The following is a 15,920-nucleotide window of genomic DNA, read 5'->3' on the forward strand; positions in this document are numbered from 1 at the left end:
AAACTCAGTTTTGCAGGACTTCTCTCAACTCTTTGGTCTTGAAATGAACAGAGCCAAGACGGACTTATATCTAGCAGGGGTTAACCAATTTGAAACCAATCGGATCTCATCACTTGGTTTCAATCTTGGTTCACTTCCCATTCACTATCTGGGTTTACCTCTAATGCACAGAAAGCTCCGCATTGCAGAGTATAGACCATTGATAGACAATGTAACTGCAAAATTCACTTCGTGGTCGGCTCGTGCTCTCTCGTACGCTGGAAGGAAGGAGCTGATTTCCACCGTTATCTACGGTACAGTCACATTCTGGGCCTCTGCCTTCATCTTACCAAAAGGGTGCTTAAAAACCATTAAAAGTCTGTGCTCGAGATATCTATGGAACGGTGACATAACAAAGAAGACAAATGCAAAAGTTTCCTGGAAAGCCTTTTGTTTACCTAAAGAGGAAGGAGGACTAGGGTTCCGCAACTTCTCTCAATGGAATAGAACTCTACTACTAAAGTTGATCTGGAGATTGTTCTCCGCAAGAGACTCACTATGGGCAGAGTGGATAAGGAACAATAAGATCAAAGATGAAGTTTTCTGGGCAATAGATGAAAGAAAATCCAACTCTTGGACTTGGAAATCTCTCATTCACCTTCGCTAACTAGCAAGTCGATTATACGCTGCAAAGTTGGAACAGGTTTGAGGGCTAGTTTCTGGTATGACTGGTGGATCCCATTAGGACTGCTGATTCATCTATTTGGTCAATCAGGCCCATCTCAGACCGGTATCCCTCTCAATGGTTCTGTAGCTCGAGCATGCTCTACATCGGGCTAGAGTTTACGCCCTACGAGATCTCCACAAGCGGAACTCCTCCACATCCACCTGACCCTAATTCCCTTACCCACTACTACTGCAGAGGACGACGCATACTTGTGGTTAACAGAGGATACAGAACAGGCTCTTTTCAATACCAAGAAGACTTGGGAAGCAATCAGGCAAAGGTCTCAACCCCTCTCTTGGACTGATCAGGTATGGTTCAAAGGTTCAATCCCGAGACATGCCTTCATGATGTGGCTCACTCATCTAAATAGGATACCCACAAGAATCCGGCTAGCAAATTGGGGAATGCAAGTAGACTCAACTTCCTGCTGTATTTGTGGTATCTACCCTGAATCGAGAGATCACCTGTTCTTGCGATGTGATTTCAGTGAAAATATTTGGCTTGAAGCAACTAGGAGGTTGGGTTATAGACCGTTTGTGTTTCACATTTGGGATACTTTTTCAGCTTGGCAAGACATCAAAGACTCTACCTCAACCCTAACGTTGCGGAGATTAGTCTCTCAAGCAGTAATATACACAATCTGGCTTAAGCGGAACAGCAGGTACCACAATGGAATCGCCACACCAGCCCATGTCTTATTCAAGAAGTTGGACAGACAGATTAGGGATGCCATCCTGGCAAAGACTCACCGGAAGAAGTTTAAGAATCTTATGCAAAGCTGGTTAAGATTTCTCTAGAGTCCTGATTGAGAATCTTATGCAAAGCTGGTTAAGATTAAGGATGCCATCCTGGCAAAGACTTATTTTTTTGTATCTTTTGTATCTAAGCTATCGTAGTTTACTACAATTATTTTCATTAATGAAAATTCACATATTTACAAAAAAAAAAAACATTAGGGTTTCTAGAGTATTGAAATTATTTCTGCGTTACTTGCGAGGCAAGGCATTTCGTCACTAGTAGTCCCATTTATATAAAGTAAAGCTATTAAAATAAAAACTGCGTGATAAAAATTAACAACAAAAAAAAAAAAAATCAAAAACCCTTAAAAAAATGGTTCAAAAAAAGTAACCGACAGGGTCAGTTGGTAGAGCGGAAGATTGTAGTGTTAGTGACAATCTTTAGGTCGCTGGTTTGATTCCGGCAGGTCAGACTTTTTTTATTTGTTACCAAAAAAAAATGGTTCAAAAAAAATGTAACCTTACTCGCCAATTGAATTAACACTTTTAAGACGAGAATACTAATTAAAAACCGAATCAGAATTGTGTACTCTATCTAATACCAATTAAATATGAGAGCTTAACATAAACATTAAACATCAAATTGTCAATGATGTGTCTCTGTTCTTCAAACGCCGTCAAATATAACGTAACATTGATCTTGAATCTTGATCTTCGTCTTGTTCTAGCAATGTACTCTGTGAACTTGTCAAAGAACTTGTATAGGTCAAATTGTTCCGATCCCATATAACTGATCACGGCTTCTGTAGCTCCCAGCTGCGAAAGACACAATGACTAAGGACACAAATATCTTTGGTTTTCTCAGTAACGGATATGCAAAAGCAACGAATAGCAAAATCATAAATGAGTTGCTTCACTTATCGCATGTTTTCCGAAAAAATAATATGGATTTCACGTATAATTTTAACAAATATCATGTAATCATATAATTTATACAACATTAGTTTGTTTGGGTTTAATCACGCGCTTGAGATCATATAGTTATTTAGCAAATAAGTATTTTTCAATAATGTGTATGAGATGGTGATTTAGGCATTGAAATGATAGTAATAACGACATACGTACCCAATCAGCCCCATATATCTTCTTAATGGTGTTGTAAAAATATTGTCCCCCCGCCGAGTCTTCTACCAAACCATTTTGCCTCATTACTTTAACTATCTTTGCTGCAGATGGTTCCTAAAAGTAAAACCATACAAAAGTGGTACCAATCAAACACAACAACAACCAAAATGAAACACATATGGAAGAAAAAAAGCCAATCGAAGTTTCTAGCTCAACTTAGTTCTATATAATTTCCATTACTAAAGCGTAAAGACATAAAAGTATATACCTTACAATACTCTTCTGAGTAACACTCAAATGAGATTAACTTCTCAAAAAATTCCAGTGAAGGCTTAATACTTAACTCTCCATGAAGCCTTTCATACGTCTCAATGGCACCGCCACGCATATCATCCTGATTCGTACCAAACAAAATCAGGAAAGCCACTAATTAGTCTCAAATTTCTCATTTCAATATCACAAAATCAACAACATATAGCCACATTTGCTGATTCAATAGATTCTAGTAAAGTTTTGGTTCCATGGAGGCAAAAATGTATCCCTAAACAACTCAATACTCATAAGGTAACAAACTATAAGAGAAGAACTCTTTGGTTTGATTGTACACGAACTGCAGGTTATGCCTGAATTAATCCTAAAAAAGTTCCTCCATAAGTTCAAGCTATTGAGCAATCAAAACCTAAATCCAAGAAAACTCACCATGTCGTTGTACTCAATGCTAGTTGCATACAAAAAAATGAAATGTGAAATATACTCAAGCCGTACTGCAATAGATTTGAATATAGAATTCAATTCAGACATTGAAGATTATGAACATTTTATATTGATGTAACAAAGGATTAGTGTAATCATCTCACAATTATTATAAATAAGACAAGAGTTCGCAAAATAAAGATGGTGAACCGCCAGAATCCTCGTCGTCGTTTACGTCGCCGCCTCATAGAAAACAAGAGAGCAAAAGATGTTATCAGCTCTTTACCTGATGATATCCTCCTACATATCCTCTCCTTCACTCCGACCAAATTCGCCATCAGAACTTCCCTTTTGTCAAAACGATGGCGGTATATATGGTGCGATACACCTTCTCTCTACTTTGATAACTGTACACAACGACCTGCTTCTATTATAGAAACCCAAATGCACTACAGAGCTCCCAAGGTGAACCATTTTCGTCTTAAAACCAACTTGCAGAACAAAGTTAACTTTATCAAGAGTTGGGTCAAATACGCCATGTCCCGTAACGTGGAGAATATTTCACTCGAAGTCGATGATCCTGGCTTTAGAATTCCTGCTTCCTTTCTTCATCAATTCATCTGTCAAACAACTCAACGTTGAGCTAGCCTCTTCTAATATGGTCCATGGATGCTCGGTATCTTGGCCATCATTGAAAAAGTTGTCCTTGCGTTGGTGTGGATTCCCTAATGAATCCATTGCCAAGCTTTTATCTGGTTGCCCGAATCTTGAATGTTTAACGTTGTACTGCTGCAAGGGACTTGGGTTCCTTGATCTCAGCAAAAATTTTCACTTGAGAACATTAGAAATAAACAGCCACGTTGAGAGTTCGACGAATATTGTGGCACCACATATCCATTGTCTCAGATTGATAAACTCTCAGTTACCATGTACTTTAGTTAATGTCTCTTCTCTAACGGAAGCGAAACTGGACATTTGTATTAGATCAAGAGATAGGATCTTCAAGGATGATTTTCTTCAAGCAATGGTTCTAGGGATGCTGGACAAATTACAACATGTGGAGAAGCTAACTTTTGGTGGAAACTTTCTTCAGGTATGTTTAAATTTTGGGTTCATGAATCTTATATTCTCTAATTACAACATTTTTTTTTGCTTTCTATTAGATTTTATCTCTTGCTGAGGTTCGTGGTGTTCATTTCCCGATGTTAGAGGTCAAAACTTTGATTCTTGAGACAGTAATCTTTCAGTGTGTTGTTCCTGGTATAGAAAGATTATTACAAAACTCACCTGATTTAAAGAAGTTAATGGTACGGGCACGGGATTTTTTTTTTTTTGATAACTGTTAATTATATTACCAAAATGGAACTTGAGGTTACAAGAGTTTAATTAGAATCTATAGCCCAAAAAAAATAAAAAGCTATAGGTTACAAGTTATATAATTAGACCGAACTACTAGCCGGATCAGGTTCATGGCGAAACATGGGAAAGCCATTTGGAAAGCAGTCCCTTGCATTGTTTAGAGTGCTGGTGAGCAAGCAGAATGTCCCGAATTGTTCTGTCGAGAACCCGAAATAAAACAGCAGGGGAGATGAGAGGGCCTCCGTGGCAGCGAGAGTTTCTTTCTTTCCAAATCAGATAGACCGTAGCTTGGGTGACTAACTTCTTCAGCGTAGAAGGGAGGGCTTTGGAGTGACCTAGGAGCCAGTGGATCATCGTTTGCCAGTCCACAAACATGAGCTGCGGAAGTCCCAGTCTGGGCAGGACTAAGTGCCAGACCTGTAGAGAATAACTACAGTGGAGAAACAGATGGTCTCGAGTCTCAATCCCATTAGAGCAAAGAGTACAAATTGGATCAATGTTTGTTCCCCAGCTGATCATACGCGCTTTAACAGGGAGTCTGTTCAGGTTAGCAACCCAAAATGTGAAGTTGTGTTTTGGTATTCCACTCTTAAACTAAACCGCTTTATACCAGGCTTTGGTAGGAGCCGAGGGATGCAGAGCTTCCCATGTAATCTTTGTGTTGAAAGAATCCTTTCTGTTTCCCACTGGTCCCAAGAGTATAAGTCCTGGCCTGACGCAGAAGAAGGAGGTTCCATCGAAGCAAGAACAGCTCTGACTGTTTGGAGCAGATGTTGTCTGGTCCTTGCAGATGGAAGTCTCCAACCTAAAGAACCAGTACCTTGAGCTACATTAGCATCCCTAGGGATACCCATTAGTCTCGGGCCATCTTCGCCAACAAAGTCAATCAAAGGGCCTAGTTGACTCCAGTTATCAAACCAGTAGCTTACTGTATTCTCATCCCGCACTTTGCAACCAAGAAGAGCTTTTACCTGGGGTTTCAAGGAAATAAGATTTTTCCACATCCAAGAAGCACCTTGACCAATCTCTTTGGTCCAATAGTTACTACTCTTAACCATATGAGCCTTCATCCAAGCTACCCACAAGGATCCGCTATTTGTGAAAAGAAGCTAGATCAACTTGAGATTTAGGGTTGTATTCCAAATCCTGACATTTCGAAGTCCGAGGCCTCCCTCCTTCTTAGGTAAACAGACCGTTTTCCAAGCAACTTTAGCTGAGGTCCGCTTCTGAACATCCCCAGACCAAAGATAGGCATTGCACATCGATTCAATAGCTCTCAAACAACCCTGAGGTAGTGTAAAAGCAGAAGACCAAAAGTTTACAGAACTGTAAATTACCACAGTTATCAGTTGAAGTCTACCAGCAAAGGAGAGGGCTTTGGAGGCCCAAGAGTTGAAACGGGCGCGAATATTATCGAGAAGAGGAGAGTAGTCATTTTTCCTGGGCTTGCGGTGGAGGAGAGGCATCCCTAAGTATCTCACTGGAAAAGATCCTATAGAGAAGCCTTGCTGCTGCATTTGTGCCCTGAGATTCTCCGGGACTCCAGCAACAAACAGGGTTGATTTGTCACGATTCATGCTAAGACCGGAAAGAAGCTTGAACTCCTCTAGGAGTGAAGCTATTTCTTGCAGAGACGTTGCACTTCCATCAAAGAAAATCATGAGGTCATCTGCAAAAGCCAGATGAGAGACAACCGGGTTGATTCCAAGGGGGTGATAGCCGATTTTTCCTGAGGCAAACTTGTGTGAGAGCATGTTGGAGAGTAGCTCCATAGCAATGACAAACAGAGCAGGGGACAGAGGATCTCCTTGACGAAGTCCTTGTCCTCCTCTGAAGTACCCACATAACTCACCATTGATGTTGATAGAGAAAGAAGTGGTTGTGATGCATTGTTCCACCCATTTGAGAAAAACAGTTGGGAAGTTAGCAGTTTCCAGGATTTTCAGGACATACTCCCACTTCACACAATCAAAAGCCTTTCGCAGATCCACTTTAAGAAGCGCTTTTTGGTAGTTTACTAGAGACGCGTGTTAGGCAGCACAAGTCTCAGAAGTATTTTCAGTCTACTTTTGCGGGTTGGCAGTTAGAGACTAATTATGAGTTTGCAGAGCTTGGCAGAATTTGGGTTGTATGGCATCAATCAGTGAGAGTTACTATTCATTCCAAATCTAATCAAATGGTGACCTGTATTGTTTCTCTTCCTCATGAGGATACAGAAATAGTGGTGTCTTTTGTCTATGCAGTCAACTGTAGATACGGGAGACAACAGCTTTGGGAAGAGATGTGTTCCCTTTCTGGGGACACCTTGATTAACACTAGACCTTGGGCAGTTATGGGTGACTTCAATCAAAAATTGAGCCCTGCAGAACGCTCTTCTGGAGGAACTAGGGTTCGAAAAGGTATGGAGGAGTTTCGGGACTGTCTTCATTATGCAAGTCTTCGGGATCTTACTATCCGAGGGAACAAGTTCACTTGGTGGAACAATCAAGATCAAAATCCAATAGCAAAAAAGTTGGACAGAGTTCTTATAAATGATGAATGGTTAGATAAATTCTCCATCTCCTACGCTCACTTTGCTGAACCGGACTTTTCAGATCACAGTCCAGCAATTATAGATCTTGGTCAGAGACAGAGGGGTCGAAGGCATTTCATGATCAACCACTACCTGCTACACCATGCAGATTTTAGTCCCAAGACTCCTTTCGTTTTGGCATACTCATCAGATTCAGGGATCAGCACAGTATTCTCTAGTTAAGAAACTGAAGGCTCTGAAAGGAGAATTAAGGGATCTTACTCGTGAGCATTTCTCTGATCTAGAAAATCGCACTCGTGAAGCACAAGAGGCTTTAACCCTCTGTCAATCTCTCCTTCTGAGTAATCCTTTGCCGTTTGCAGCTGCTCAGGAGAAACAGGCTTACAAGAAGTGGGTTACTCTCGCCACTGCAGAGGAGAAATTTTTTTTCCAGAGGGCAAGAATCAAGTGGTTTGAGTGCGGTGATCTTAACACTGCCTACTTTCACCGAATGGTAGCCACTCGCAGAGCCTCCAACCAGATACATTATTTGATTAATGAGCAGGGACAAAGGCTTCACAAACCGGAAGACATTAAACTCCATTGTGTGTCCTACTTTGAGGACCTGTTAGGAGGTCAACCTCAGGCTCTTACCTCCACAGACATAGACCAAATTCGGGAGTTTACTACTTACAGACTGAGTGCTCATCTTGCTGAAGATTTAGTTAAAGATGTTTCTGTGGAGGAGATCAAGAATGCAGCATTTTCTATGCCTACAAACAAAACTCCAGGTCCTGACGGATTTACTGGTGAGTTCTACAGAGCAGCTTGGGATATCTTGGGAATTGACATTATTGATGCTGTTCAAGAATTCTTCTGATCAGGCAAACTCCTCAAGCAGCTAAATGCCACTGCCCTGAGTCTGATTCCTAAGGTAGTTGGGGCTGATAAAATAACAAACTTCAGGCCTATCTCCTGTTGTAATGTTATTTACAAAGTCATCTCAAAAATCATTGCTGGAAGATTGGAGAGTATCCTTCCATCAATGATCTCGAACACGCAATCAGCTTTTGTCAAAGGCAGATTAATTGTCGAAAATATTCTCTTGGCTTCGGAAATGGTTCAAGGATTTGGTAGGTCTAATATCTCTCCAAGAGCGCTTCTTAAAGTGGATCTGCGAAAGGCTTTTGATTGTGTGAAGTGGGAGTACGGGCATGGGATTGCAACACCATACCGGTAAATTTACTATAACCTTCTCTTGTTTTCCTTTGTCTCGCTTTTAACTATCATTCGAATAATCTAAAAATATTTTTTTATGTTGATCAGGGAAGTTTCTTAACAAAATGCTTCACCACACAAGGCTTGAATCCAGAGAAATGTTGGAGATCAAAAGATGGGGTCTTCTTGAACAAATCTCGTTGGAATGTAGAGTCAAAGCATGTGACCTCATTCATAGAAATTATGCTTAAAAACACAGAGAAATTAGACAAGATATTCGTACAGTTGGACGAACGTTACCTTAGTTTTAAGTTTAAAGACCTGGTTCCATTACTTCCTCCCAACAACAATGTCTCAATTGCGCTATCAAGCAAGCCGATGATATTAGGTGAGTGGTGAATCACAGGCTTTAGTTTTGATGAGTCTTATTGAAATTTCTTACATGGAACCACATTTTCATTTATATATATCTTTCTAGTTTGACAAAGTTTCATTGTAAGAGCTTTATTTATTATGACATTTTACACTTTTTACAAAATACCTTTATAATAACTAGGTTTTGAACCCATCCTATGCGTGGGTTTATTTAATATATTTTGATAAAAATTATATATGATTGATTGCGGTAATAAAATACTATCTCATTAAAAAATTAAAATTAGTACTAAGGAAAAAATAAATTTCATATACACAAATTTTTAAAATATAAAAATCAGTTCTGTTGTAAAATCAAATCTGATAAAAAAAATCATGAATTTAACTCGACGTCCAGGCGAGGCAAAACAAACTGATGACCTCATATATCCTAAATCATTTCTTTGACAATCAGAAAAATAAAACAATTTTATAATCATGAATTTAACTCGTTTCATATTTAATTGATCCTATCACCTATGTTTTCGTGTTTTTTATTCAATGTTTTCTTATTCTTCATATTTTTTCTTGTCATTTTCATTGTCAAATTTGTGTTAATTGTCACCGTAACTTTTACCATTTGGTTCTTCGTTATACTCTTTTTCTTCTTCTTCCTCGTCAACTTCTTCACATTCTTCTACTGAAAAACATTTTTTTAAACTACCACACAACTTGTTAACCCATCAAACTCCAAGAACAAAATCATTTCTTTTCTCATAACATTTGTGAAATTCATGAACACCAGCATAGTCAACACATGCACCCAATTATTGACAATTTTATCTATATACTTATTTGGTTTTAGATCCACGTGTTTAGAATCTTCTCAAACCAAAATCCTTACTTTGTTTATAATATTTTAAAACCATAATAAAATATACTAATGATTATTTATTTAATATGAATCATATGATATATAGGAATATGAGTAAACTATAAGAACATATTAATTATAAATATATAATATCAATTATATTATATCATCAAATAATATCAACCATATCATATTCTCAAATAATCGTATATAACCGTAACCGCTTGAACCGGAACAGTATTTAAACGTATCCGTTTAACCGTTTATTAAACGATTCTGGTTAAAGTTAAACAATATTTCTAACCATAACCGATGGTTAATAAACCATAACCGATGGTTAATAAACCATAACCGTGACAACCGTAACTCTGGTCATGCCTATGTATAGCTAATAAAACATGTGTGTTTGTTGTCCATTTTTCTTCTTTAAACTCCAAAACTTGACTCAAACATTAAATCAAGGTCTTGCGTTGTCAATCCTTCTTCCTTAGACCCAAAAATAAAAACATTAATGAAAGAATATCAACTCATCTATAAAATCATACACAATCTCATAAAAATTATATATGATTGATGACGGTAATAACATATTATCGCATAAAAAAAATTTCATATACACAATCTTTTAAAATATAAAAATCAGTTGTGTTATAAAATGATAAAAAAATCATGAATTTAACTTGACGTCCAGGAGAGACAAATCAAACTGATGACCTCACATATCCTAAACCATTTTTTTGACCACCAGAAAAATGAAACAAATTTATAATCATGAATTTAACCCGTTTTCATATTTAGTTGATCGCTACCACCTATGTTTTCGTGTTTTTTATTCAATGTTTTAGTATTCTTCATATTATTTCTTGTCATTTTCATTGTCAAATTTTGTGGTAATTGTCATCGTTACTTTTACCATTTGGTTCTTCGTTATACTCTTTTTCTTCTTCTTCCTCGTCAATTTCTTCATATTCTTCCACTGAAAAATATTTTTTTTAAGACTACCACACAACTTGTTAACCCATCAAACTACAAAAACAAAATCATTTATTTTCCCATAAAATTTGTGAAATTCATGAAGACCAGCATAGTCAACACATGCACCAATTATTGATAATTTTATCCATATACTTATTTGGTTTTAGATCCACGCGTTTAAAAACTTTTCAAACCAAAATCCTTACTTTGGTTTATAATATTTTAAAAACATAATAAAACATACTAATAATTATTTATTTAATATGAATCATATGATATATAGAAATATGAGTACACTATAAGAACATATTAATTATAAATAAAAAATATCAAATATATTATATCATCAAATAATATCAATCGTATCATATTATCAGATAATCGTAACCTTAGTAATAGTAACCGCTTGAACCGTAACCGTATTTAAACGTAACTGTTTAACCGTTTATTAAACGGTTTTGGTTAAGGTTTAAAAATTTCTAACCATAACCGATGGTTAATAAACCGTAACCGTGAGAACCGTAACCCTGATCATGACTATGTATAGCTAATAAAATATGTGTGTTTATCGTCCATCTTTCTTCTTTAAACCTCAAAATTTGACTTAAACATCAAATTAAGGTCTTGCGATGTCAATCCTTCTTCCTTAGACCCAAAAATAAAAAAAAATTAATGAAAGAATATCAACTCATCTATAAAATCATACACAAAAATATGTTTTACAGCTCATAAGAAATAAAAAAAATACAAATGTAGATAAATAAGATAATTTATGATTTACATAAATATTTATAATATTTTAAACTTTTAAAAGGTTTCGAAATAAAAAATTTGAACATTTTAAAAAGTTTCAATATTTATAATATTTTAAGCATCAACACCGTCCCCTCCTGCCACACTCACGGAATCCCCCGGAACACCCTGCGACTCGCCAACACCCTCAGCTGTCACACTCTGGTCCTCGGTCTCACTAACCACTGGGACTTTGCCCCTACCACGACCACGTCCGCGTCCACGACCACTTCCGCGTCCACGACCTCGACCAGCCACAGCATCCTCTCTAACCATCTGCACTACCATGAACAGAAGGCTAAACAAACAATTTCTATTATAATACAGAAACATAAACTCACCGTGGAATCACACACTCGGCTCGAAGAGGATGTTCTAGGACTCCATGCCACACACAATTGACTAACTCACATAATCAATCAAGACATGCAATCCCAAACATCTACAACAGAAACCTAGTGAACCCAAACCTAGAACCGTAAGGGCTCTGATACCAAAATGAAACGACCGCCCTTTTTTTAAAAAAATAATAAATAATAAATGTAATATAATAAAATAAACTACAACTAGTGGTCCCATACCCACTAGCCACCTAACCACAAACACATTCAACAGCGGAAATAACCAACCAATATTCAATAATAATCCAATAATAAAATATAACCATATTCCAACATAATCAATATCCAAAACAACAGGAATCATAGAACCAGTAACCTAGCAATGTTCTAATGACCCAACTCTAGCAACCTAGCAATGCCAAACAACATAAAACCGAGTCCCTAGAACATCCTGCTCTTCATTGCCTTGATTCCACGATCACACTTTGCCTTTACCTGCACCACAAACACATATTGCAATGCATGAGTATTTTATAAACACTCAGTAAGGCAATCCTCCCATCTACTGGGCTGTACACACAAGCAATAGAGACATCTCTAACCATCAAACAACATTCAATAATCAACAATAACAAACCAGGACTCTGCATCGACCGATACCAACATGCATCGACCGACACCATGTGGAGGTTGCGTCGACCGACGCAAGATCTGCATCGACCGATGCAAGGTTAACTTGCATCGACCGATACCAACATGCATCGACTGACACCATGTGGAGGTTGCGTCGACCGACGCAAGATCTGCGTCGACCGGTGCAAGGTTAACTTGCATCGACCGATGCAAGATATGCATCGACCGACGCATGCTCGACATAACACCAAAACCCTAGAGTTTAAGCACCGTCCTCGCATCTGCATCGACCGACGCACAAAGTGCATCGACCGATGCAATGCCGAGCATCGTTTTCCTCCAAAGCTTCTCGCCGGATCTTCGTTCCTGCAACCACGAAACTCGATCCCAAGCCACAAGAAAGCTTCCCAACGTCCCAAATAACAATCTAACCAGCCTAACAACACATAACAAGCAAATCAGAGAGATCTCTAGCTTAGATAAGCCATGGTCATGCACTTATCTTTGCCACAGAAGAATCTGAACCTTAAACAAACAAGAACAAGCCTCTAGGAAGCTCCTACAACGATCCCAGCTACAGATCTCTACAGGAACGCCTCCAATCTCCCAGAATTCTCAAGAACACTCAGGAACAACTTTTCTCTCTTTCTCTTTTCTCAAAAACGGCCACACAACCACGAATGAGACAAAAACTCGCATCTAAGGGTTTTTCTTAACCCAAAACGCACAGAATTGAACATGCATCGACCGATGCAACTCCCAAACCGGGATTCCGGTTCACGGATGTTACAATTCTCCCCCACCAAACTAGATTCATCCTCGAATCTCGAACAACCATCAGCCAAGGACTCCCGTTCAACCGTCTCCACGGCCCGCACTCCTCCGACTGATCCACAGAAGGTCACCTCTAGGCGATAGACTCACGCTCCAGGCGTCATTTGCTCTCGACTTTTGGACTTTTCTTTACTCATAGGCCTAAACCTTGAGTTTTTATTGGTTCCTCATCAGACCTAAGTCTGCATGCCATAATGTTGGCTCCTCATCGGGCCTAGACCCGCATGCCATAATATATAAGGAAAATCCAACTCGTCTCTCGGGTTGCCACCCTACAGCGCGCCCCCGGATCGTCATCCGAAGTCGATATACCAACCATATTCCCAAGTCACAAAGTCTCTGAATATGGCAGTACTAGGAGAACCTAAGTCCCCCAAGAGTCTCGATCAAATGATTCTGAACACGTCTGAGTCCTATCCCTATCCAGGTTTCCTTCCCGTGGCTCGCGTAAAACATCTCAATGTCCTACCAACCACATATCCCCTCACTGGAATACCACATGACCTCACAAGGATCATATACATGCTACAAGGGCCACCACAAAGGCCAGACAAATGTCCTAAAGAGGACCGCCACCAAGGCCAAACAAATGTCCTAAAGAGGACCGCCACCAAGGCCAAACAAATTTCCTAAAGAGGACCGCCACCAAGGCCAAACAAATGTCCTAAAGAGGACCGTCACAAAGACACTCTGGCTAAAAAGCCCGTCACAAAGACCATCTGTCCTGAAGGACCGTCACAAAGACCATCTGTCCCGAAGGACCGTCACAAAGACACTCTGGCTAAACAGCCCACCACAAAGGCCAAACAAATGTCCTAAAGAGGACCACCACCAAGGCCAAACAAATGTCCTAAAGAGGACCGCCACCAAGGCCAAAGAAATGTCCTAAAGAGGATCACCACCAAGGCCAAACAAATGTCCTAAAGGAGACCGCCACCAAGGTCAAACAAATGTCCTAAAGAGGACCGTCACAAAGACACTCTGGCTAAAAAACCCGTCATAAAGACCACACAATGTCTAAAAAGACTGCCACACACGGCATACTGACTCAAAATTCTGCCACTAAGGCCACACACAAGCCCCTCCAAGGCTCTCCACCGCTAAAATGGACAAATTCCAACTCCCGTAAAACTTTCCATATTTAGCACTTTCCATTTTTGGAAACTTTCCACTTTTGGAAACTTCTATTTCAGGAAACTTTCCTCCAAAACTCCGCCTCACGGAAACTTTGTACCCCGAACACCACCTCATCTTGTTACTGAGTCGCACAACCAACCACCCCAAGCGACCGAGTAACAAGAGAGATGGGCTGGAATACTCCATTCCCGCTCCAGCCACGGATTACAGATGGGACCAGGCTAAACAAGCTCAAGTAGCGGCTTGCTTCTCATACCACTTCTTGAACCTTGCCTTCATCTTTGCTTCAGGCTCCCAAGTCTGCTCCTCAACACCATCACAGTCCCACAGGACTCTCATTAAAGGAATCTTCTTCTTCCGAAGTTCCTTGATCCTCCTCTCGAGAACCCTCACTGGTCTCGCCTCCAAAGTCATGTTAGGCTGAAGATCCTCAGGAATCTTAGCCAACACCTACTCAACCTCACGGAGACACTTCCGCAACATAGACACATGGAAAACCTTATGGAATGCACGCATCACCTCAGGTAACTCCAATCTATATGCTACTGGTCCAACCCGCTCAATCACTCTGAATGGACCCATATACCTCGGACTCAACTTAGTCTCTGACAATGACCTGTTCGGACCCCGCAACATGGCCATCTTGAGGTACACTCTGTCTCCTACCTGAAACTCAAGATCTCTCCTCCTCTTATCAGCATAACTCCTCTGCCTATCCTGAGCCTCCTTCATATTCAGCTTGAGAACCCGAATCTTCTCTGAGGTCTCCTGAACAAAACTAGCACCAAACATGCTCCTCTCCCCCACCTGAGTCCAGCATAATGGTGGACGACATGGTCTCCCATACAAAGCCTCATAAGGAGCTATCTTAATACTCGCCTGATAACTGTTGTTGTAAGCAAACTCTACCAGGTTCAGGTGATCTGCCCAATGGCCACCCCAATCCAACACACACATTCTCAGCAAATCCTCCAGCGTCTGGATCGTCCTCTCAGACTGTCCATCTGTCTGGGGATGATAAGCTGTACTCATATGCACCTTAGTGCACATCTCTGCCTGAAATGCCTTCCAGAACACCGAAGTGAACTTAGAATCCCTGTCAGACACAATGCTCGTTGGCACCCCATGCAATCTGACTATCTCTCTCACATACTTCTTAGCCAAGACCGCTGCTCCATCAGTCTTCTTAATGGTCAGAAAATGTGCTGACTTAGTCAACCGGTCCACAATGACCCAAATAGCATCAAAGGTCCGTGACACTGGCAATCCTACCACAAAATCCATGGTGATCATATCCCACTTCCACTCAGGAATGGGTAAACTCTTAGTAAACCGCCAGGAACCTGATGCTCAGCCTTCACTAGCTGACACACATCACACCTCGAAACCCAACTAGCCACGTCCTTCTTCATCCCGATCTAATGATAGTACCTCTTGAGGTCACGGTATATCTTAGTCGCTCCTGGATGAATGGACAACTTGCTCGCATGAGCCTCTCTTAGAATCTCCTGCCTCAACTCCTCATCCTTAGGCACACAAACCCGACCGTGCACCAAGATAGTACCATTATCAGAGACCTGATACTCTGAATCCACATCCTTAGAGGCATTCACCAGCCCCAAATCCTTCT

At 40.0% G+C, this 15,920-nt stretch overlaps 1 protein-coding gene and 1 pseudogene across 1 annotated transcript; both read left to right on the top strand.

The window, feature by feature from the left end:
- Positions 1-1,110: 1,110 nt before the first annotated feature.
- Positions 1,111-1,503, top strand: LOC147944277 (uncharacterized). The gene has a single exon (XM_087512529.1). It carries the CDS (start codon positions 1,111-1,113, stop codon positions 1,501-1,503), a length of 393 nt encoding a protein of 130 aa, XP_087368655.1.
- Positions 1,504-3,462: 1,959 nt separating this feature from the next.
- LOC109132898 (putative F-box/LRR-repeat protein At3g18150) lies at positions 3,463-8,749 on the top strand (annotated as a pseudogene).
- The last annotated feature ends 7,171 nt before the right edge of the window (positions 8,750-15,920 follow it).

This window comes from Camelina sativa, chromosome 5 (assembly GCF_030686135.1).
Source record: "Camelina sativa cultivar CO46 ecotype springtype chromosome 5, ASM3068613v1".
NCBI lineage: Eukaryota > Viridiplantae > Streptophyta > Magnoliopsida > Brassicales > Brassicaceae > Camelina > Camelina sativa.

Coding starts and splice junctions, on each gene's coding strand:
- LOC147944277 (XM_087512529.1), top strand. CDS start 1,111: ATGCAAGTAGACTCAACTTCCTGCTGTATTTGTGGTATCTACCCTGAA.